We start from the raw sequence: 22,498 nt of genomic DNA on the forward strand, positions 1-22,498 counted from the left end.
CAGGTGGATGTCCCCAGCCCTCAGCTGTGGCGTGGGGCAGCAGGCCTACATGTGTGGCAGGTGGATGTTGAATGGGGTTTATTGTTGGGCCCAGAGGCTCTCCTACCAAAGCCAGTATCTGCAGAAGGAGGTAAGCTGGGCTACATGGCACCATGGGAAACATGGTGGTTCAGACTAGTAGGAAGAAAGGCGCTGGGGGTCCTGCCAAGGCTATCTTTTGTGCCTCTGTCTCTTAATGGCAAGGAATGAGTTCAGCTTGCCAGGGAAAGGTTGTGTTCAAAGCATTATCCTTGGGTGAAGGACCTGCTGAGGGTGGATGAGTCTGCCAGAGGAACGATTGGCTGCTGCAGTTCTGTTGACTGAGTGGGTGCTAGCCTTCTGTTAGACTGCGAGGCTGTTATGTGGCGGGTGACTTAAAAGACTATTCATTTTGTATCAGTTGAGGCAGCTGAGCGTTGGGCAGCCTGAAGATTGGTTTTGATAGCTGTTGACAGAGTTACGAGTAGGCAGCCTCTGTGTGCTTCAGTGCCCCTCCTTTGCTTATGGTTGACTCTCTGTGACCTGGCTGTTTTATAGGACCAGGCCTTGTTGAGCAAAGCTGTGCAGTGTCTCAACACATCCAGCAAAGAAGGCAAGGACTTGGACCCTGAGGTGTTTCAGCGCCTAGTCATCACAGCTCGCTCCATTGCTGTCACGCGGCCTAACAACCTTGTGCACTTTACGGAATCAAAGCTGCCCCAGATGGAAACAGGTGAACTTGGCCTCCGTGGCCGTGGTCATGACACCCGCTCACTGCACCTCTTTGATCTCCGTCGTGCTCTTCCTATTCTTGGTGGCTTTGACAATGGATAATTGTTCCCCGTTTGCTTGCTTGTTTGTTTGTTTGTTTGTTTGTTTAACTTTGTAGGGCCTGTGACAAGGCCTCATTTGAACTAAATTGACCATCGTTGAATTTAGTTAGTGTTCGGAACCGCAGCTGGTCTGTTCTGAGGTTGTTGTGGATGAAGCTAAGCTTAGTTCCACCCTGGTGTCACTACAGAAATGTGTCAGGGAGTAGGGTTTTTCTTGTGTTCATCACTTTGTTTAGGGATGCAGGTCAGGCCCCTGGGTGAGGCTAAACTTAGTTTTGCCCTAGTACCTGGAGAGCACGTGCTGCATGCTGCGTGCTCCGACAGCAGAGTGTGGTCAGTGTGTGCAGGGCCTTCTCTCTCAGCTTCTCCTCCTCACGTTGGCTGCCCGGCGCTCAGTGCCAAGCCTGATGTGCCATTATTAGAAAGAGCTTGTTGCTGCATCTGCAGTTTCCATCACCTGTGTGTTACTGTATGCCATTGCCTTCCTGTTTGTTCTCCTAACGGTGCAGTCCTAGAATCGTTCTAGAGGAATCTCAGATGTCCCCTAGGTTTAGTCTAGCAGTTGGGACAGGTGTCTTTGACTCTGCTGTAAAGATCCTGAATGCTCCCCTCTCTACCTAACTCTAACACACAATGTTTTCTGTGATGTTCCTTTCCCAGACTGTTTTTCTCCCAGATGTGCCTGCTGGAATCTAGGGATAGTTGGCATATTGATTGGGGCCCCACTTGAAACTCCCTCCGCAGGCAAGCTTCCTTGACCTGAGTTAACCTTAAAACAAATTGAATTCTGTCTTAGATTTACCATCGTTAACAATTTCTTTTCTCCTGCGTAGAAGGAGCAGATGAGGGGAAAGAGCCGCAGAAGCAGGAAGGAGACGGCTGTAGTTTCATCACTCAGCTTGTAAACCACTTCTGGAAACTCCATGCATCTAAGCCCAAGAATGCCTTCCTGGCACCTGCCTGCCTGCCAGGTATCATGTTAGCAGGGGTACTTGGATCTTGATACAGTGAAGTAGGTATAAGCTCTTCAGCATCATGACCTTTTCCTCCATATAAGTGCAGAGAGATGTCTGTGAGCTTAGTGTATTGCTGCCCTTGGGAACTAGCAGTGCAGTGTGTGTGTGTGTGTGCGTGCGTGCGTGCGTGTGTGCGTGCGTGTGTGCGTGCGTGTGTGTGTGTGTGTGTGTGTGTGTGTGTAAATGCTTCCTTCGTGTGGGATTGCCTAGTTCACACAGGGGGCAGGGGCAACGGTGATGATGATGGTGATAACGATGACACTGGCTCTGGAGTTGATATTTAAAAACAATGTTATCTGAAAGACTTGGTTGAGAGTCAGCTTAGAGGTAGTGTGGAACCAGGCAGCAAAGTGTGTTCACTCATTTCCATGCTGCTGTTGCCTTAGTCCTCACCTGGGTCACACTCCTGAGAGTTGGGGAGAAGGGACGGCCCCTCAGCCAGAGAGGAGAGTAGATGCCCAGGCCCATTGGCCTGTCTGAGACCGACTTTGTCAACAGGTTTGGGGAGTATAGGTTTGGTGTTGTTATCTGCCTACCTCAAGTTTCCTGGCCTTGTCCATGGCTGTCTAAGGTCATTCCTACTTCTCTGGGGCAGGTTCTGCAAGGGCTTCTAAGGACACTTAGTGAATTGAAAGACTTAATAAAAACACCCCAACTACAGCTGTAAACCTGCACTGCAGTAGCGTGGGTTTGCTTTGCTGTGTGTTTGCCTGTTTTTGTCTCGACACCCTCTAGCTGATGCTGAGATTTGAGCTTTTGTCTCAGGCTTTCAAGGGCTCGAGTTGTTTTGTCAACAGATTTTCAGGTGATCCTCCTTCTCTTCCATTTAGGCCTTACTCATATCGAAGCTACGGTTAATGCGTTGGTAGACATTATCCATGGTTACTGTACCTGCGAGCTGGACTGTATCAGCACAGCATCCAAGATCTACATGCAGATGCTGCTGTGCCCTGTACGTATCATCACCACAGCCCCGACCTGATGCCTCTGCTCAGCCTGGGAGTGTGTGGAGAGCAGCCCAGTGCACACTGCCCTCATGAGAGCAAGTAGACTTCAAGTCTGACGGGCTGAGCTGGAGAGGTGCTTCAGTGCTTAACTGTACCGGCTGCTCTTCCAGAGGACTTGGGTTCAGTTCCTAGCAACCACATAGGAAGTAACAACTGCCTGAAACTCTAGTTCCAGGGGATCTAACACTCTGTCCTTGCCTCCTCGGGCCCTGTATAGTGGTGCACAGACCTACCATGCAAACAAAACACTCACACACGTAGAATATTATTTTTTAAAAATTTGATGGGAATCATCAATTGCAAATACAACAGAGCTATAGCAATGAAGTCTAGGTAAGGAGGACTTGCTCCTTGTTCAGTGATTTCTTCCCATGCATAGTCTGGAGCCTGCTGTAGAGTGAATGCTGAGTATTAGTTCCATGACTGTGCAAAGGCTGTGTTAGTGTGCCTGTTGGCAGATGATGAGTGGTACAAGTGCTGCTTATGGCATGGAGCAGAGAGTAAGGCCCTCCAGGGCTTGATTATGTAATGAGGTAGAGCTCACTTGGAGAGCTCTACCAAAGTGGCTTCAGGGTCCAGTGGCCTTGCAGACTGACCCCAGCAGGTAAAAGACAGGAAGCTGGTGAAGGTCTTACTGTGCTGAGTCTGGAGAGGCTGGCCTGCTCTATCCTGCAGCATTTTCAGGAGGACACAGGTGAGAGTAGACAGGCTTCTCCCTTGTGTCAGGCATTGGCAAGAGGACCCTGAAGATGGAGTCCTGGCTGACAGTGGAATGCCTAAGCTTGCTGTCTTCCTTTCAAACCTAGGACCCTGCTGTGAGCTTCTCCTGTAAGCAAGCTTTGATCCGAGTCCTAAGGCCCAGGAACAAGCGGAGACACGTGACACTGCCTTCCTCCCCTCGAAGCAACACTCCAATGGGTAATTTAAAGTCTGGATGAGACTTTCTCTGGGTGGGTCAGTGGTCCAGAGATGCTGCTGCTGTGAGATGTGCTGCTGCTGCTGACCAGAGTCTTTCTAGTTTTCTGTTCTTTTAATATTCTAGACAGTAGGGCAGTGCATAAAATGCATACAAGTAGAATAAAGTCAAGGTCATGGAAAACGAAAGGTGCTGTGGAAAATGTCCAGGATACAGCAAAGCATCTATATACCAGCTTCTACATGGTTATGTGAAGATGGGATATTTGGCTGAAGCGTTCTAAAAGCAATAGGAAAAACATGGAAAGACAACATAAAATTCACTGTTGAGGATGGGGTTGGGAGTGACCCAGGATGGGATGAAACAGACACTGAATTTGAGACTAGCCTGGGTTATGTGGCAAGACCCTGTCTCCAAAATAAAAAGCCAAGGTCTTGGAGGTGATTGTTAATAATTAAATAGTAAGAAATACACAGCTGTTGGGCGTGCTGGAGTGCCTGTGTTCTTGGTTCTCAGAAGATACTAAAGTGAAGAGAGTCAGGTGTTCAAGGACAGCCTAGGCTATCGATTGGGGCCTTGTCCACCTAAAAGACAATTTAAAAACTTACAGTGAGAGTAAGAAGGTACAGTAAGTTAAGGCACTCATCACAAGCCTGACAGCTTGAATTTGAACTGATCTGTGAGACCCATGTGTCAGGAGCATCATGTTAGGAGTCCTCTGACCTCCACACATGTGCTATGCCCCCCACAAAATGAATAGTAAATGTGAAAAAATAGTCACAATGACTAAACAAAATTTACTTTTTATTTTAGAACAAAACTGCTTTTCCTAGTACAACCTCATCATTAAGGGTCAGATTAATTGCGTATAAGTAGAGTCCTGATGGACTGACTACCTTCCCCTAATAGGCTAGGTAGCAAATTCCAAACTTTGCTCATGAGGTACTTGCTTGGGCACTTGGCACACCTGTGAAGAATAAAGAGAAGGAAGGTTCAAGTTTAGAGCTAATGTACTATGTTGCTGTTTTAACACGGAGTCTGTAGAAAACTTGTGGAGATGCTTTGCATTTTATGGTGCCATCCTTGAAATCCAGTGTGTGCATGGCTCCTCCTAGCAGCTTGTCTCCATTTAAACTAGCCAGATCTCAGGTGCTCAGTGGATTCTTGTAGCTGGTGTGTATTGTGGAACAATCATGTCTTCTTTTGCAGTGCTGGAAATTGAGCTTAGGCCTCATGCACGTTAGACAAGTGCTCTACCACTGACCTGTTTCCCAGCCCATGGTGCATATCTTGAGGAATATATATGACTTTGTAACGTTCAGACATCTTTCTAGAATAACATTTATTAGATGGGAAGCTAGAAGGTGACTTACTTGCTAAGTAAGTAAGTTTGCTTGTTTGCTGTGTGAGTGTGAGGATCTGAGTTCAGATTATCAGCATTGGGGAAGAGCAGATAAGCGGATGCTGGGCTGACTGCCCATCAATCAACCCGAATTACTGAGTGCTGGGTTCAGTGAGTGACAGGAAGACAATGGATATCTACCTTGCCTCCACATATCTCTGTGTGTGTGTGTGTGTGTGTGTGTCTGTCTGTCTGTCTGTCTGTCTGTTTTTCTCTCTCTCAAACGTATACGCACACATGTACTCACCTCCTACAGTATGGAAAGTTATTATTTCTGTTTTTCTCTCTCTCAAACGTATACACACACATGTACTCACCTCCTACAGTATGGAAAGTTATTATTTCTAAGAGAGGACTTACTTTAGCAACACAGCAAGTGAAAGGCAGTCTCCATCCTTTTCTAACAGTTGGGGATCTTACCTGGGCTTTCCACAGCCTTCCCACAGACAGGAATCCAGTGGGATGTGTCACGGTGGCCTCAGATTTCAATCCTGGTTCTGGCTTTGGTTTTTCTCATAGTTATTATATAGTTTAAAAATCTTACAGGCCTAGCTGTTTGGAGAAATGAAGTCTAGGCTACAATGATGTGGACACTATTGACACTCTTGAGTTCTTTTTCTGTCCTGGCAAAGAAAGGTCTTATGAGAATGGAGCTTGCAGGGCCTGTGGTATTCTATTTCTCTGTCTTGTTGAAATCTAAGGTGTTGTTTTTTTGTTTGTTTGTTTGTTTGTTTGTTTGTTTGTTTGGTTTTTCGAGACAGGGTTTCTCTGTATAGCCCTGGCTGTCCTGGAGCTCACTCTGTAGACCAGGCTGGCCTCGAACTCAGAAATCCACCTGCCTCTGCCTCCCAAGTGCTGGGATTAAAGGCGTGCGCCACCACGCCCGGCTTGTTTGTTTGTTTTTAAGATTTATTTATTATACATAAATACACTGTAGCCATCTTCAGGCAAACCAGAAGGGGGCATCAGATCTCATTACGGGTGGTTGTGAGCCACCATGTGGTTGCTGGGATTTGAACTCAGGACCTTCAGAAGAGCAGTCAGTGCCCTTACCCGCTGAGCCATCTCCCAAGCCTGGAATCTAAGGTTTTTATCCTTTCTAGATTGGAAGTCTCTTCCTGTTGATAGGGAAGCTGTCGATGCTGACTGCCTTCTCCCCAGATCCTGCTAGTTGTAGAAAACAAGTAGGCTGCCAGCCTAGCAACTACAGATTTGCCCTTGCTGGTACCAGCAAGGACCTGTCTTTAGACTCTTGCTGTGTGACAATCACATGCCAAGGAGTAAAAATAATACCTGTAGGTTACTGGGGTCTCTTTGTCTCAGGAGACAAGGACGATGATGATGATGATGACGCAGATGAGAAAATGCAGTCATCAGGCATCCCTGATGGTGGTCATATCCGCCAGGAAAGCCAGGAACAGAGTGAGGTGGACCATGGAGATTTTGAGATGGTGGTGAGTCTGGCAGCAGGAGAGGGAGGGAGGATCCTGCATTTCTCCTCTAGACTCAGCAGCTGCACTGTCTGCTGCGGGACTGACGGGGCTTTCTCTCTGCAGTCTGAGTCGATGGTCCTGGAAACAGCTGAAAATGTCAACAATGGCAACCCCTCTCCCCTGGAGGCCCTGCTGGCAGGTGCTGAAGGCTTTCCTCCTATGCTGGACATCCCACCTGATGCAGATGACGAGACCATGGTTGAACTAGCCATTGCCCTGAGCCTGCAGCAGGACCAGCAAGGTAGAAGGCAATGCCAAGAACACAACAAACTTACACAGGAGAGAGGGCATGGCAGTTGCTGATACCCCACCGACTTAGCTTGTCCCCAGTTGGGGAGAGGTTGATCTGGGTGAGAGCTGCTCAGGGTACAGGTGGAGAGTGAGGGTGGCTCTGACACTTCGAAGGCTGAAGCCAGGCTCTTCTTACTGCTGGCTGGATATTTTGAATGGGTGCCTCTTGAATCTGTGCTGAACTTGGGTGGACAGCAGTGGCCAGAGGGGTCACATGCTGGTGTTTAGACTCCTAATGACAGCAGATGGCCAAAGCAATACTGTGGACGGGGCAGAGGGGACCCTATGTTCACTCTCCACTTGTTTCCCAGGCAGCAGCAGCAGTGCCCTGGGCCTGCAGAGCCTGGGACTGTCCGGCCAGGCACCCAGCTCTTCCTCTCTGGACGCAGGAACCCTTTCTGACACCACAGCATCAGGTAACTGTCCACAGCAAGGAGCTTGGCTCAGGGTCCCAAGACCCTGCAGCCCTGTTCAGTGCTGTGAGAGTGTGACGGGCAGCTGCTCTGACAGGCCATCCTGGACTTCCTGCTTGTGCTGCAGCTTGGCATCAGCGCTTGTGGCTCCACTTCCTCACACTTTGCATGCTGCCTGGCTTTGGCTGACACCCAAGGAGAGGTCCAGGGAGCATCCTGCTGGCTGATGGTGCATAGACTAGCTTTACGGCATTCTGCCAGAGGTCTAACATGTTAGACGGTATGGAAAGAGACAAGAAATAAAGCTAATAAACCTTTAGCTCTTAGCCTCCATTTGCAAATCAGGTGAAACTACAAGAAGCCAGCAAAGACCTGTGAGCTTGGGAGAGAGTTTTTGTGGCCAATTCAGGCTATAGGAAACCTTCACTTATGTTGTCTTTGTTTTAAGTCTCTTTCCTAATCTGATAAAATTCCAGGTAGAGAGTTGGACCAAGCTGTGGGTGGCGGCAGCACATGGGGGAAAGTCCTTGAAAATCCACCCAGCCGAGAAGGGGCTGAGCCTTGCTAGACTGCTGCATCCCCCTACACTAGCTTATTTGGGGGGGGAGGGTTAGCTTGCCTAGATGAGATAAGGCCAGACTGCCTGCCCCTGCCTGCTGCCATGGCTTCTCGCTTCTCTGAGGTCTCTTCAGTTGTTGTCACTTGAGCCTTTGAGGTCGTGTTGTGGTTGTGGTTGTGTTGTGCTGGTCTTGTCTGTCGTGCTTGCTGGCTGTCTTGGCTGTCCTCCTCCCCTGTGGATCTCAGCCAGCATTTTCCTCCTGTCTCAGCTCAGCCCTGATCCTGGATGCTGTGGCTGTCTCTGGGGAATTTCCTTGCTTCATTATTAGCATCTGATGAGGATGATGGAAGAGGTGTGAAATTTTCTAATGAGCTCTCCTCTGGGCCATATGATTTTAAAAAATTGAAAGCAAAACCAAAATGACAAAATGAAAGTTGACTCACGAGCTCATGCTGAGTGATTTCATAACTGCAGATGGATGGATTGCTGAGCAAACCTCCTTGAGTGCTGTGCTCCAAATGGCAATGGCTCAGTAGGGCTCAGGAACACCTAGACAGTGGTGACCGGGAAGCTTTTAGTCCATGTCACAGAATCTTACTGACTCTGCACATGCTGTAACAGCGAAGGAAATGCCCAGTGCTCTGGGCTTTCACTCGGGTCTGAGTGCTGTTGGCGGTGTGCCCTGGAGAGTGTCTGTCCCCTTTGTTGATTAATCGGCAAAGCAGGTCTTGCCTTCTTTCTCTGCCCTCAGGACACTCAGACTGCCTTGTGTCCTCTGCAGTGTGCTGTGATGCTTTCGTCCCATTAGGGAGGGGTCTGTGCCTGTAACAGCTCTGTTACTCTCTCAGCTCCAGCCTCAGATGATGAGGGCAGCACCGCAGCAACTGATGGCTCCACCCTGCGGACCTCGCCAGCAGACCATGGCGGTAGTGTGGGCTCAGAGAGCGGGGGAAGTGCAGTGGACTCTGTGGCTGGCGAGCACAGTGGTAATGGGCCTGGGCGTCTTGATCTCTTTGGGCTCAGGGTGGTGGACAAGGTAGAAATCCCTGCCTGGTGTTTTGATTGATTTCTGCAGAGAGCAGTTGTGGGGACTCTCTATAATCTGGTAGAGTTCATTTAAACTCTACCATGGAGTGTCAAGTGTTCTGTGACTGGAGTTCAAGTCCAGTGACTAATCTGAAAAAATTGCAGAGTGTCTTTCAGTTGTCTTTAATTTCAAAAAGAACAGTGATATTATTTATAGCCCTAAATGGTGATTAAAAATAATTGTGGAATGACATTGAAACCCATATTCCTATGGTTTTTACTACCTGCCTCCTAAGGGAATGAACCGTTAAGCAAGCCATTCCCCCAGTACAGCTACTGTGATGTTTACATACACTCGCAGTCTCTTAGCGGAGGCTAGGCCAGTTTTGTAGGTTGCACAAGTGAAAACTGGACGAGCTCTGTGGGCCCAAAATCACACCAGCCAAAACCAGTTGGAACCTAATATTTTTCCCATCAAGACCAGCATTGGGAGTTGATGTGTACTTCTTAAATCATTTCCCTCCAGTGTCTGGCCGGAGCAGTGCATATGGTGATGCCACAGCTGAGGGGCACCCAGCTGGACCAGGGAGCGTCAGCTCTAGCACTGGCGCCATCAGCACCGCCACTGGGCACCAGGAAGGAGACGGCTCTGAGGGAGAAGGAGAAGGGGAAGCTGACGGAGATGTGCACACTAGCAACAGGTCAGGACCAGCCTGTCACTATCACCTGCCTGAAAGTGTATTTCAGAACTGGGAGATGGAGTGCTTCGTGCTAAGCGTGTGTTCCCAAGTGTCAGAGCAAGTGAAAGCTGCCCGTTTCTCCCCAGGCACTGCTGACATCAAGGTGTTATGGCTCCCATGCTGCTTTGCCTAATGTCTAGCTGGAGGTCTGTCTAGCTGGAGGTCTGTCTGTCTAGTTGGAGGTCTGATGGCCTCCAGCTTGTAGAGGGCACCCATCTGTCTGTGGCCTTTTGATTTAATACTGTATTTCTTTTCCAGTGTAAGACACAACTCACACAGCTGTTTAAGGACAGGAGTTATATTAGTTTGCCTTACTGTACGATGGCAACAAGTTAATCATATATTTGGGCTTCGTTTATCAGTGTTTCTTAAGGTCTAGAAATTTCCTTTGAAATGTCTTTGTTGTGATGCTATATTTTGGCCTCATAAAATGAGTCTGACATGCTTCAGAACCCCGTCCCTTCCCCTCCCTCCCTTTAGAAGAGTTTGTATAAGATTTATTTCTCCCATAGGCTTTTAGAAAAGTTCACTAATAAAGGTTAATCTGCATTTGGATTTTTGTTAAGGGAAGATTTTTTTTTTTAAATACAGAATCATTTTTTTGTGTGATAGAAGGTTATTTCTGTTAATTTATAAATAAGTTTTGGCATTGTATATTTTATATTGAATGTGTTCATTATGTTAAAGCTGTCAGTTTGGGGCATAAAGTTGTTCATAATTCTTTTTTTTTCCCCCTGAGACAAGGTTTCCCTGTATAGCCCTGTCTATCCTGGAACTCACTCTGTAGACTAGGCTGGCCTGGAACTCAGAAATCCACATGCCTCTGCCTCCCAAGTGCTGGGATTAAAGGCGTGCACCACTACTGCCCGGCTTCATAATACTTTTTAAAATAATAATGATTACTAATTTCCTCTTAGAGGATCTCACAAAGTACCCACAGCTAGCTGATCTGAAACTCACTCAGCTCAGGCTGGTCTTGCTCTCAGATTCCCCTGCCTCTGTCTCCTGGGTCCTAGGATGGATTGTAGGGATGTAACCCTGTGCCAACTATTATTTGGTTAACATAGTAGGCTTATTCCTAAGTATCCAGCTCCTCATTGGCCTCTATGGCAGGAGGCAGGAGTGTATTCCACTGGATTTTTTTTGTATGCCACTCCATGTCTTCTGTACATTCCTTGGCCTTGCAGGCTACACATGGTTCGTCTGATGCTGTTGGAAAGATTATTGCAGACACTGCCCCAGTTACGGAACGTTGGAGGTGTCCGGGCCATCCCGTACATGCAGGTATCTTCAGTTCTCCTGATCCACTACATTACTGTTGAGCTACCCTCAGGCAATGTACTTCTTTTTCAGGGACCTCAGCGGGCTGGTGTTAAGGTCACAAAAGTATGGCATGTAGCCTGAGCTGTAAGCTGCAACCCTTTATAGCTGTGGTTAAGGGGTGCCCCATGGTCATTCACCTGACAGAACTTGGAGGTTTGAAAAGAGTCCTGATACCCACTCAGGATCCTGAGTAATAGAGTACATGCTCTGCTCTTTAATACTTAGATCAGCACAGTGTCCTCTTTCACGCCATTGTAATTGGCTTGTTACTTAGTTGTTTTTAATAAAGTTTTTGTAAAGTCTTTCAGTGGTGTCCCAAATGGCTCAGGTGAGTTTTACAACCCTGGGCACTTAAACTAGGGTAGTCCTGGAGTCTGGAATGCCCTCCTGAATTGCAAGCTAGGACAGAGTCAGAGGCCAGGGTTGTTTCATGACATTCTCAGCCCTGCCTTCAGAAGTCGGCTCTCTGTTCACTCTGCCTTCTAGGTCATTCTCATGCTCACTACAGATCTGGATGGAGAAGATGAGAAAGACAAGGGAGCCCTGGACAACCTGCTTGCACAGCTCATTGCCGAGCTGGGCATGGACAAAAAGGTGAGTTGAAAAAGTGTGCCATGCTCAGCTGGGAGGGGTGGGATGACAGTGTGAGGGTTAGTCAGGAGGCTATCTCAGGTTCTCCTCCTTAGAGGACCTTCCTTTGGGTTCTAGTTTTACTCCTGGTGCTGGGACAAAAGTAGCATCAAGGGGAAAGGATTTATCTAGCTTTCAGTTGAGGTTATAGCCCATCACTGCAGGAAAGCAAGGACAGATCCAGCTCTCTCTGTTCACACAGTAGGGAGCACAGGTCCCATTTCAGCCTAGGTCTCCCTACATCCATTAAAGCAGTCAAGTCACTTGCATAGGATGGCTTGATCCATAAGTCCGTCATTGAGACTCTTCTCAGGTGACTCAGGTTATGTCAGGTTGACAGTTAAGGAGTACAAATGACAAGTAGGACAAAGTCTGTGCCCTTGTCATATATTCCATGGCCTCTGAGTGCAGCAGCATCCATTGCACCAGGTATAACCCTCAGCCTCATTGGAGCCTTCTTTGCTCTTCCGTGCTGAAAGGCATGTGTGGAGGCGGGGGTGGTCTTGTTGGAGCTTAGAGGAAGCATCGGTGTCTGGATTCTCCCTGCAGGATGTCTCCAAGAAGAACGAGCGCAGCGCTTTGAATGAAGTCCATTTGGTCGTGATGAGACTCCTGAGTGTCTTCATGTCCCGCACCAAGTCTGGATCCAAATCTTCCATCTGTGAGGTATTTGTGCTTTGAGCTTATGGGTTTGAGGCAAGGTAAGATAATGGAGTGGTTAGCACAGGGCTGAGGACAGAGGTGATAGTCCTATTAGAATAAGCCTGTCACAAACTAGGGAAGTGCCAGTCTGTCCCTTTTGAGGTGCAGAACTTCTCACATTTTTGGAATCCCTGCCAAGCCCAGGTCCTTACCAACAAACCCTCCAAAGGAAGGGTTAAAGAAAAGGCTTGGAGGTTCCACCGTTGAAAAGCAAGGGCCTGTACTGCAAAGCACAGAGTAGCTAAGAGGATCTCCAGTGTCTGTTGCTATAAGGTATGGTAATAGAGTAGAGAGAAAGCCAGTGTGTGTGGGAAAATGAGATTAGCACAAAGCAGAGACGGTGGAAATCGGGGTTGAACTGCATCCAATCTTAATGAGCTTATGAGCTGTGGGGTGTGCTGGGATTTCCAAGGCTCTCCTAATGGTCTTATGTACAGTAGCTTTGCTCCTTCCCGCTTCTTATGCATGCAGTCACCCACTGTCTCCCTTGGAGACTAGTTTTCTGGAAGAGCCCCTACTGGGAGGGTGAGGTTGCCAAGAAGGACCTAGAGTGGAACTTTTTGTCTCTCTTTCAAATGAGGTTCTGTTCACTTTGCTTCAGGGGAAGGAGAAAGCTTTGCCTCCTTGGCACAGAGATGTAGCAAGGTCAGGTTAAGAGCTAGTATTTGTTTTCTCTTAGATATAGTTGTTGCAGAGAGCTGGGGAGAGTAGCTTAGCCAGTTGAGAAACTTGTAATACAACAGACTGATGAACCCACGTCTGTCAGGGCCGTGTCATGAATGTGTTGGTGGTTTGACTCACTCTAGTTTTTACAGCTCGTCCTTGCCTGCTCTGTGTTTTCTCCCTCAGTCGTCTTCCCTCATCTCCAGTGCCACGGCAGCAGCCCTGCTGAGTTCGGGGGCTGTGGACTATTGCCTCCATGTGCTCAAGTCTCTGCTGGAGTACTGGAAGAGCCAGCAGAGTGATGAGGAGCCTGTGGCTGCCAGCCAATTGCTAAAACCACACACGACTTCATCTCCACCAGATATGAGCCCGTTCTTTCTCCGCCAGTATGTGAAGGTGAGGCCTCTCTGGTCACAGGCAGCTCTTTGGCTCTCCTCTGAGCTGTATGCTCTGCTTTTGTTAAGTAAAGCTAGGAAGACTAGTGTTAGGAGCCACACTAGGACTAGCCACAGTTAGGACTGGGTTCTAATCTCATCGTGACCTAATAATACGGCCACTCCTCTCAGCTAGCTCGGGGTGGGGTGGGGTGGGGGGGTTGTTCTCATTTCTGCCTTTGTTGTAAGCCTGAGGAAGCAAGTACGATCAGTCACTTCCTCTCATGTGAAACTTTTTGGGAAACTGTGAGACTGTACATGAGACAAGGTGACAGTAGCAGTGGTCACTTGCCCTCCATCCCTCTTCAGAAGCTTGTGAACATGCTGGGTAGATGAGCAGGAAAAGAAGACCTCCAGCAATCCAACCTACTAGCCAGGGCCCATGGCAAGATCCTAACCAGTCTCAGTAGACCTCAGCTACTGTACCCAGGGAACTAGGGTGAAATCTTAGGTGCTCCACAGGGTCCTGAGCACTGCCGGCTTAAGATTATAAAGGTCTTAGCACAGTGCCTGGCATACACCAGTATGTCATCAATGGTAGTGGTTGGTACCTTTTACTCCTGTTGAGTCAGTTAGTGGAGCCAGAAGGGTAGACTAGCTACCGAATTTGAATGTGCGGCAGTATAACATGTCAGTCTGACCATGTACTTCTGTCTTGCGCTCTCTTTAAATGGCTGGTAGTTTTGTATAACACTGATTGATTGATTGATTGATTGATTGATTGATTACATGTCTGTGCATCTGGAGCCCTTCGAGGCCAGAAGAGGGTGTTAGATCTGGTAGGACTGTGGAGTTAGAGAGGGTTATAAGCTGCCATGTAAGTGATGGGAACTGAGCATAGACCCTCTGGAAGAGCAGCTAGTACTCCAGTCATTGAGGAGATGGCTCAGCAGTTAGGAGCACTGGGTCTTAGTCTGTTCCCATTCTCAGCACCCTGTCAGGCTGCTTATAGTCACCTGTAATCCCAGATTGCAGGGACCCAGTACTCTCTTCTGGCCTCTGTAGGTGCCCAAATACATGTGACATTTACACAGACACACAATTTTTTAAGAAAAAAATTTTAAATTGGGAATTGCAGAGATGACTTCATAGCTAGAAACACTTGTTACTCTTGGAAATTCCCAGTACATACATGATGGCTCACACCTATCTGTAACCCCATTCTAGGAGATTCAACAGGCATATAGATTGTATGTGTGTATGTGTGTGTGTGTGTGTGTGTGTGTGTGTGTATGCACATGCAAAACATTCATGTAATAGAGTAAAATAAATCTAAAAACATAAAAAATTGTATTAAAATTGAAAAAACTTTATATAGGTGTGCACATGTACACCCCTGCATTCTCTCTCTTTTTCTCCCTCCCTCTCTCCTGTGGGGGTGGGGGTGGGGGGTTCAGAGGACTCCTTTTGAAAGTCAGTTTTCCTTCTACCAGGGGTCAAACTCAGGTCATCAGGCTGGCAGCAAGCACCTTTACCTGCTGAGCCGGCTCGTAGCCCAGCTGCTTTTAAGGACCATGTGCTCTGTCTCCTGTTATTCTTGCATGTCCCAAGAAACCCAGGCTCTTCGTATAAGTGAAATGTGGCTCCAGCTTTGAAAGGCATCATAATGCTTAGTGATTAACTAGCCCTTTTCCTGGCTGTGGTCTTGGAAGCCTGGTGAGCCCAGGTCCTTATGAAGGTGCTCTTCTCCAGGGTCATGCTGCTGATGTGTTTGAGGCCTATACCCAGCTGCTCACAGAGATGGCACTGAGGCTTCCCTACCAAATCAAGAAGATCGCAGACACCAGCTCTCGAATCCCTCCTCCTGTCTTTGATCACTCCTGGTTCTACTTTCTCTCTGAGGTGAGTGAGCCGTGCCTTGCTTGGGGAGAGGTGAGTGAGTTCTCCCTTCCCCTCTGTGGACTGCTTCCTTCCTAGCCCTAACTCAGTGTCCTCGCAGAGCCCTCAGCACTCATGCTTCCTTCCTAACCCTAACTCAGTGTCCTCACAGCCCTCAGCACTCAGGCCCTGCTCGTGCCCCTTTGGAGTGTACTGTGTAGTGCCCCTGGGGTGCGTGTATCAGAGCAGCTGTTGGCTCTTGTTTCTGTGCCTGTGTGATGTCCCTAGCTCTTGTTTCTGTGCCTGTGTGATGTCCCTATAGGGTTGGCAGCTACTTAGTCTTTGAGGACACTCGGGAAGGTAGAGCACATACTGGTTCCCTTCCCATGCTGCTTAGTGGGAAGACTGGTGACTGTCCAGATCGCTTCTTGAGAAACAAACAGATAAAAAGGGAGCATGGTGGCCACACACAGAGACACCCACCAACAGTAGCAGGACAAGAGGTCTAGCATTGTGATCATAGCTCTCTGGGAGGAAGTACTATGCCTGATGCCTTGGAGCTCTCAGGAGATGCGTTATAGACATGGGTGTGAAGAGAAGCCGCTAAGGAGAGCCCTCTCTAGCTCTTTGAGTGGCTGGTGCTGGGTCTTGGGCGTTGAGCCAGCCCGTGCCTCCTGCCTTCAGTTTCCCTCGAGGGCACGCAGTAGCAGACACTAAGAAGAAAGGTGCCAGCACCAAAGGCAGTTGAGGTTGCCCAGTTCTAGCCAGGCCTCACAGTAGAGGATAGCGAATGGTTTGGAGCACAAACAGTAGTTTAACCAGTACAGTAAGTCAGTATCAACTCTGGGAAGGAAGGCCAAGTGCCTACCCCTGGCTCCTCAGCTGAGGAGTAGAGGTGGAGGATGTGAAGGCCAGCGACCTCTTTGTAGATTCCTAACTGCTTGAGAAGAGGAACATGAATATTTGATTGTCCCCTAGTTCAATTTTTTTTTTCTTTCTGTGTTACTCCCTCCTGGTCCCTTTAAGGAATTTTCAAGTTCCTCAGAGGCCAGTATGGCTGGGAGTTGACTCACTCGCCCATTGGTATCCATGTGTGCTGCCCCCACAGATATAACCAACTAGATCAAACACATACAACAACAGCAAAAAAGACACTGTACTGAATGTGTGGTGTTTCTTGCTAGTGTTCCCTGAATAGCACAATGTAGTCACTTACAAAGCATTTAGACCATAATATGTGTTGGGGAAAAACTAGAGATCATCTAATGCTAGAAGAGTATGCACAGGGTGTCTGCAAATACAACGCCATCTTACATAAGGGAGCAGTAGCACCTGAAGCCTTTGGGGTTCACCCTACCCAGTTCCCTGTGGATGAATGTGACTTATACACTCTTAAAGTTTTTAGTAACAGTTTGTTAAAAAAAATACAGACAAACAAAACCCCAAAACCAACCAAGGTGTTGTAGCTGCGGGTGGTAGTTATAGTGCCTGAATAATATTAACTGTGTCATTTAATCCTTCCAGTACCTAATGATCCAGCAGACCCCTTTTGTCCGCCGCCAAGTCCGAAAACTTCTGCTCTTCATCTGTGGATCAAAGGAGAAATACCGACAGCTCCGAGACCTGCACACCCTGGACTCCCATGTGCGCGGGATCAAGAAGCTGCTGGAGGAGCAGGGCATCTTCCTCCGGGCCAGTGTGGTCACAGCCAGTTCCGGCTCCGCTTTGCAGTATGACACGCTCATCAGCCTGGTACGAGGGTTGTGGTGATTGGGCCAGGGCAGGCATGTGGTAAGGCTCAGCCAAGGTGGTACTAGCACAGGGCAGAGCAGGGTTTGTAAATATTTCAGAGAATGCTGTGTCTGGGGGTCAAGCACCAGGTAAATCGCTGGCACTGACGAGCTGACCTGAGGGTTCCTCACCTGTGAAGTGGGTCAATTGAACATCCTACCCGGGTTCATTTGTCATACATAGGATCAACCTGAGATTGGTACACCATGGATTTTGTCCTTGAATACTAAAGAAGCTTGAGTATAAGTATGTTCTGCTGCCTAAATTGAGAGTAAATGGAGTGTTTCACATTCAGGTGTCTCATCTTTGGTGTTAAGGACAGCCTGGCTTGCTCATTTAGCTTTCTACTTCTTATAGTGAAGAAAGAAGTGGGTTGTAGCTTCTGGGGGCATGGCCTTCCTTTGCCTTAGTAAGTAGCCTGCAGCTTTCCAGAAAACTGAAGGCAGCGTGCTGTGGGGGTAGGGAGGTCAGGGGTAGTGGGGTGGGAGCAGACAGGGACATTGTGTCTAAGCTGCAGCTATGTGTGGGCCCTGTTCCCAGGTCCACCAGCCAACTCAGAGGACACCTGCCTCACATTGAAGACCGGGGTTACTTTGTGGTCTCAAGCCAGGCCTGACACGCAGAGCAGCCTATGTTGTTTCTCGGTATCACTCACCCGTGATTGGCTCCTGTTTCAGATGGAGCATCTGAAGGCCTGTGCAGAGATTGCCGCCCAACGAACCATCAACTGGCAGAAGTTCTGCATCAAAGATGACTGTAAGCAGTCCTCCCTGGGTTGCCACTGTGACATCTGTGGAGAGCTGTCTGCATTAAGCTGTGAACTGAGCACTGGAGATACAGTTGCTCACAGAACACAAGCCAGAGCTTCACTGATGAGGGTTGCTTGTCAAAACTTTGGCACAGGAGTACAGAGCAGGACTCGCAGATGGTAGCAGTAAAGTCACATAGAACAGGACTGTAGAACTCGTTTCCTTGAGGCATAGGGGCTGGATCCCCTCAGTGTGATTACCCCATGCTTTTTGATCACTCCACAGCTCCTGGTAGCATTGAGCAGAGAGAGTTGGGAGAGAAAGCCTTGTCCCATACCACAGCCAGATGCTCTGCCGTAAGTAGTTCAGTCACTCCAGAGCTGACTCCACCTTTCTCCTCACAGCCGTCCTGTACTTCCTCCTGCAAGTGAGTTTCCTGGTGGATGAGGGGGTGTCCCCCGTGCTGCTGCAGCTGCTCTCCTGTGCCTTGTGTGGCAGTAAAGTACTCGCAGCCCTGGCGGCCTCCACAGCCTCCTCCAGTGTGGCTTCCTCTTCAGCCCCTCCTGCGGCCAGCTCTGGACAAGCCACAACTCAGTCCAAATCTTCCACCAAAAAGAGCAAGAAAGAAGAAAAGGAAAAAGAGAAAGAGGGTGAGGTCCTGTGCTAGGTGCTTAGCCCTCTAAGTGCATAGTATCGTGGCAGATGCTGAAAGGTTTGACCCAAGTGCGTCCAAATGCTCCTTAATGTCTCCTGTCACATTTTCAATCATGATGAAAGGGACACCATTTACTGTGACTTACTGTGATAGAGATAGGAAGGGCACTGAACGTACTCAGTCCAGTACTGCCTAGTCCCCGAGTGCACTGAGGTACTGAGCAGCCCTTCCCCTTTGGCTTCTCCATTTCTCATGGTCCTCGAAGACCTGAGACAGATAATCAGAGGTGAAAGAAACACTGAACTAACCATCTAAGGAGTACAGGGCAGCTGTCACTATTGAAACCTGCTGTAGCTGTTGGCTCAGTGCCAGGCTTACTGTCCTGTCCTTGGTGGTGGTGAGGCTGTACATTGACCCGCTGTGGCCAAACCATTTGTGCCCCAAATAACTGATAATTGGCAAATTCCAGCCTGGGCCCTTGGGTGAGTCAGGCCTACTCTGATGTTGCAGGTGAAAGCTCTGGTAGCCAGGAGGACCAGCTGTGCACAGCTCTCGTGAACCAGCTGAACAGATTTGCAGACAAGGAAACTCTGGTCCAGTTTCTCCGCTGTTTCCTGTTGGAGTCCAACTCATCCTCAGTGCGCTGGCAGGCCCACTGCCTGACACTGCACATCTACAGGTGGGCCAGGGCTGCCTCTTGAGTTCTGGGCAAATGCTCATGGTCACTATACCAATATCTATGCTCATTTGAAGGCTTGGAGGTCTCTTTGTTGAGCTATCTGCATTGTAGCTATTAAGCTAATGCCTTTGGCAGGCCAGTTTCCACTCAGAAGGGTGTGGTCAGGAGCTCCTAAAATGACAGTTGGCTAAAGCTCACTCGCCTTTGCTCTGGAGTAAGATGGGATGCCAATGGTAAATTGATAGAGTGTTCCATCTGCTAGGGAGCCACCAGACCCTGAGCCATAACTGCATGTGTGAGGACAGTGCACACAGTCTCAGGCCTGGGTGGCGTCTCACTCATTGCTGCTGTTTACCTACAGAAACTCCAACAAGGCTCAGCAGGAGCTCTTGCTAGATCTCATGTGGTCTATCTGGCCGGAACTGCCTGCTTACGGTCGGAAGGCTGCCCAGTTTGTGGACCTACTGGGCTATTTCTCCCTGAAAACTGCACAGACAGAGAAGAAGGTAAAAAGAGAAGCCCCTACCCCCACTTCCCATCCTCGATGTGGAATCTTTTTTCTTGAATGAAGAACATTATCGAGGTCATCTCCACATATGAGATCTCTCTTGAATCTACCTAGTGTTAGTAACATTGTATGCCATAGTGTTACAGCATTGTTACTGTTGAGTACAATTTGCTTTCTTCAGTCTAAATGTAGCATAGATGCACAGTGAGTGGCTGGCAGAGAACTGGGTCCCATGGGGAAGAAAGGTAGCTGGCCCAGCTCGGGAGCCAGGAGGCCTGCTGAGAGCTAGGAGTGCGCTGCATCTAGGGAGCCACTGCTGACTTCTCCCTAAAAGGGAGTTAACCTTTCTCCAAGTGCGAAAGGCTGCCTAGTGTCCAGGGATTATGGGTGCTTGTGAAGAAGGTAGACTCTGTTAGCCAGTTGGGAGTGAGGACCAGCGGCTGGGAAGACAGAAGCAAGTCTTTTTACACTGGGATGGATGGATGTGTACATATATGGGGGGTGCATGCCATGGTGTGCATGTGGAGATCAGAAGAGAGCTTGCTGGAGTCATTTCTCTCTTCCTACCATGTGAGCCTGAGTATCAAACTCTGGTCACTAGGTTTAGTGGCAACACCTTTATTCCAGAGGCATGTTGTGAGCTCAGTACTCGGGTTTTTAACCAATTTCCCTGAATTCTGTTTCAGTTGAAGGAGTATTCACAGAAGGCTGTGGAGATCCTGAGGACTCAGAACCACATTCTCACCAATCACCCCAACTCCAACATTTACAAGTGAGCTGGCTGTGTTTGCTTCCTGTGGTTTGAAGAGCAGTCACAGCTTTTGGAGCAGTTGTTTGCTTCCTGGTTGTGCATGGCTGAGTGCTCATGAACTTAGTGGCCCCTTAGGTGTCACCCAGCCTGTTGGCCTGAAGCTTTCTCTGGAGCCAAGGCTTTCCGGCTCTGGCAGTTAAACAGATGTGATAGCCAAGTGCGGAGTGGTGACCAGAGGTTGTGGGAAGGCTGATTTCAAACCTTAACCTGACCAGATAAAGCAAGTCTACACACATGTCTTCCTCTTATTAGAAGAAAAAGGACCCTGTGTGTGCACTTGAGGTGTCTAGGGGCTTGCATGCTGTGCATACATGTGGAGGTTAGAGGTCAGCCCTGTGGAGTCAGTTCCCTCCCCTCCCATTTCTAGGGCTCCAGGGATTGAACTCCAATGGTCACACTTGCCCTTTTCCTCTGACCCATCTTTTTGGCCTCAGGGAAAAAACCGTTTAAATACGGACATTGCTTAAGTTTGTGGTTTACTGTTATGCTGGCTTAGTATTGGCTTTTTAAATGTGCATTTGTGTTCTTGTTTGTAGGCACATGTGTACAGCGTGTAAGAACCACATGCTCTTAGATGTTCTCTATCTTATTTGATGAGGCAGGGCCTTCCAGTTGAACTCATTGCTTGCTTATGCTTGCCAGTTTGCTGTAGCCTCCCCCGTCTCTGCTCCCCAAGTTCTGCAATTGTAGATAAGGTGCTGTGTACATCCAACGTTGATGTTGGATCTAGGAATCTGAACTCAGGCCTACATGGCAAGTGTCCCATCTTCCTGGCTCTTTAACTAGTGAGTTTTAGAAAATAGCTTTGAGTATTGATTGTATAGCAATCATGACTCTTCTGAGTGAGGTTTGAATTCCTTTCCGGATGTGCATCAGCTTACAAGTAGGAAGCACTTGAGTTGATTTTTTGATCTTTCTTCCTGTGCCTACTATGCCCTTCTGAGCTTTAGTCCCTTCCCTTCCACCCACAGGGACATGGGGGAGTGGGAGCCGGCTCTGGCATGGTCTAGAAGGAGTGGGAGCCGGCTCTGGCATGGTCTAGAAGGAGTGGGAGCCGGCTCTGGCATGGTCTAGAAGGAGACTGCTGATACTAAAACTGCTTTCCTCCCCAGCACCTTGTCAGGCTTAGTGGAGTTTGACGGCTATTATCTGGAGAGCGACCCCTGCCTGGTGTGTAACAATCCTGAAGTGCCATTTTGTGTAAGTATTTTAAGCAGGGAAATCCTGAGGTTTTTCAGTTAGTTGCCGCCTGCCACACTGGGTACCCTGAGTAGAAACTTCATCTGTGGATGAAGAGGAAGTTATGTTGATGGCCATTGAAGAATGGAGATAGACGAATGCTCATTGTGTTGTTTTGTGTGCTCTTGTATTTAGTATATCAAGCTGTCTTCCATTAAAGTGGACACACGGTACACCACCACCCAGCAGGTTGTAAAGCTCATTGGCAGTCACACCATCAGCAAGGTGACAGTGAAAATTGGGGACCTGAAGCGGACCAAGATGGTGCGGACAATCAACCTGTACTACAACAACCGAACTGTGCAGGCCATCGTGGAGTTGAAAAATAAGTACGGGCTTTGCAGGTGTTCCCGAGTACAGCTGTGCCCTGCAGGGTCAGACAGACACACCCAAAGGCTGTGTCCTCTCAGTCACGACATAGGGACAGCAGTGAAGCTGTTGACAGCAAAGAGAGGGCAAGAAAGGTTCCTCTCAGCCTGCCCGGGTAGGGGCATTGAAGAGGGGCTCCAGGATCTCTTGCCTTGTGCAAACCTTGTGCACTGGAAAGTAGTTGGCATTTGGGGAAAGGCAGCCGTGAATCTGCTCACAGAAAGTATTTCTCTGTATTTTCTCCACTGCGTTTTCTTCCATTATTGCATGCGCCTACCCTCCCTGTCTATCCCTAGGATGTCATAGGCCTAGCTGCATTATGTTGATTCCCCAAGGACCAAGCAGTTTGTGAGTCTTAGGTGTTGCTGCTGAGCAGAGGTAGATATGACTGGCCTGTTAAGGCTCAAGGGCTG

At 48.5% G+C, this 22,498-nt stretch overlaps 1 protein-coding gene across 9 annotated transcripts in view; it reads left to right on the top strand.

Moving 5' to 3' along the window:
- Positions 1–22,498, top strand: part of Ubr4 (ubiquitin protein ligase E3 component n-recognin 4) — a 113,957-nt gene that overhangs the window by 59,036 nt on the left and 32,423 nt on the right. For 3 of the 9 annotated variants that reach the window (XM_031379259.1, XM_031379261.1, XM_031379260.1), the window contains 23 exons: positions 577–751; positions 1,512–1,595; positions 1,685–1,822; positions 2,698–2,819; positions 3,681–3,792; positions 6,516–6,646; positions 6,749–6,926; positions 7,288–7,392; positions 8,797–8,934; positions 9,501–9,675; positions 10,902–10,998; positions 11,524–11,631; positions 12,217–12,333; positions 13,219–13,428; positions 15,159–15,308; positions 16,809–17,036; positions 17,753–17,831; positions 18,229–18,474; positions 18,990–19,158; positions 19,520–19,664; positions 20,353–20,438; positions 21,590–21,677; positions 21,852–22,045. In XM_031379259.1, coding sequence (XP_031235119.1) covers positions 577–751; positions 1,512–1,595; positions 1,685–1,822; positions 2,698–2,819; positions 3,681–3,792; positions 6,516–6,646; positions 6,749–6,926; positions 7,288–7,392; positions 8,797–8,934; positions 9,501–9,675; positions 10,902–10,998; positions 11,524–11,631; positions 12,217–12,333; positions 13,219–13,428; positions 15,159–15,308; positions 16,809–17,036; positions 17,753–17,831; positions 18,229–18,474; positions 18,990–19,158; positions 19,520–19,664; positions 20,353–20,438; positions 21,590–21,677; positions 21,852–22,045 — 3,275 coding nt within the window. The remainder of the gene's footprint in view (positions 1–576; positions 752–1,511; positions 1,596–1,684; positions 1,823–2,697; positions 2,820–3,680; positions 3,793–6,515; positions 6,647–6,748; positions 6,927–7,287; positions 7,393–8,796; positions 8,935–9,500; positions 9,676–10,901; positions 10,999–11,523; positions 11,632–12,216; positions 12,334–13,218; positions 13,429–15,158; positions 15,309–16,808; positions 17,037–17,752; positions 17,832–18,228; positions 18,475–18,989; positions 19,159–19,519; positions 19,665–20,352; positions 20,439–21,589; positions 21,678–21,851; positions 22,046–22,498) is intronic. The other 6 variants (XM_031379262.1, XM_031379264.1, XM_031379266.1 and 3 more) reach the window with 3 other exon arrangements.

Source organism: Mastomys coucha, unplaced genomic scaffold (assembly GCF_008632895.1).
Source record: "Mastomys coucha isolate ucsf_1 unplaced genomic scaffold, UCSF_Mcou_1 pScaffold18, whole genome shotgun sequence".
Lineage (NCBI taxonomy): Eukaryota > Metazoa > Chordata > Mammalia > Rodentia > Muridae > Mastomys > Mastomys coucha.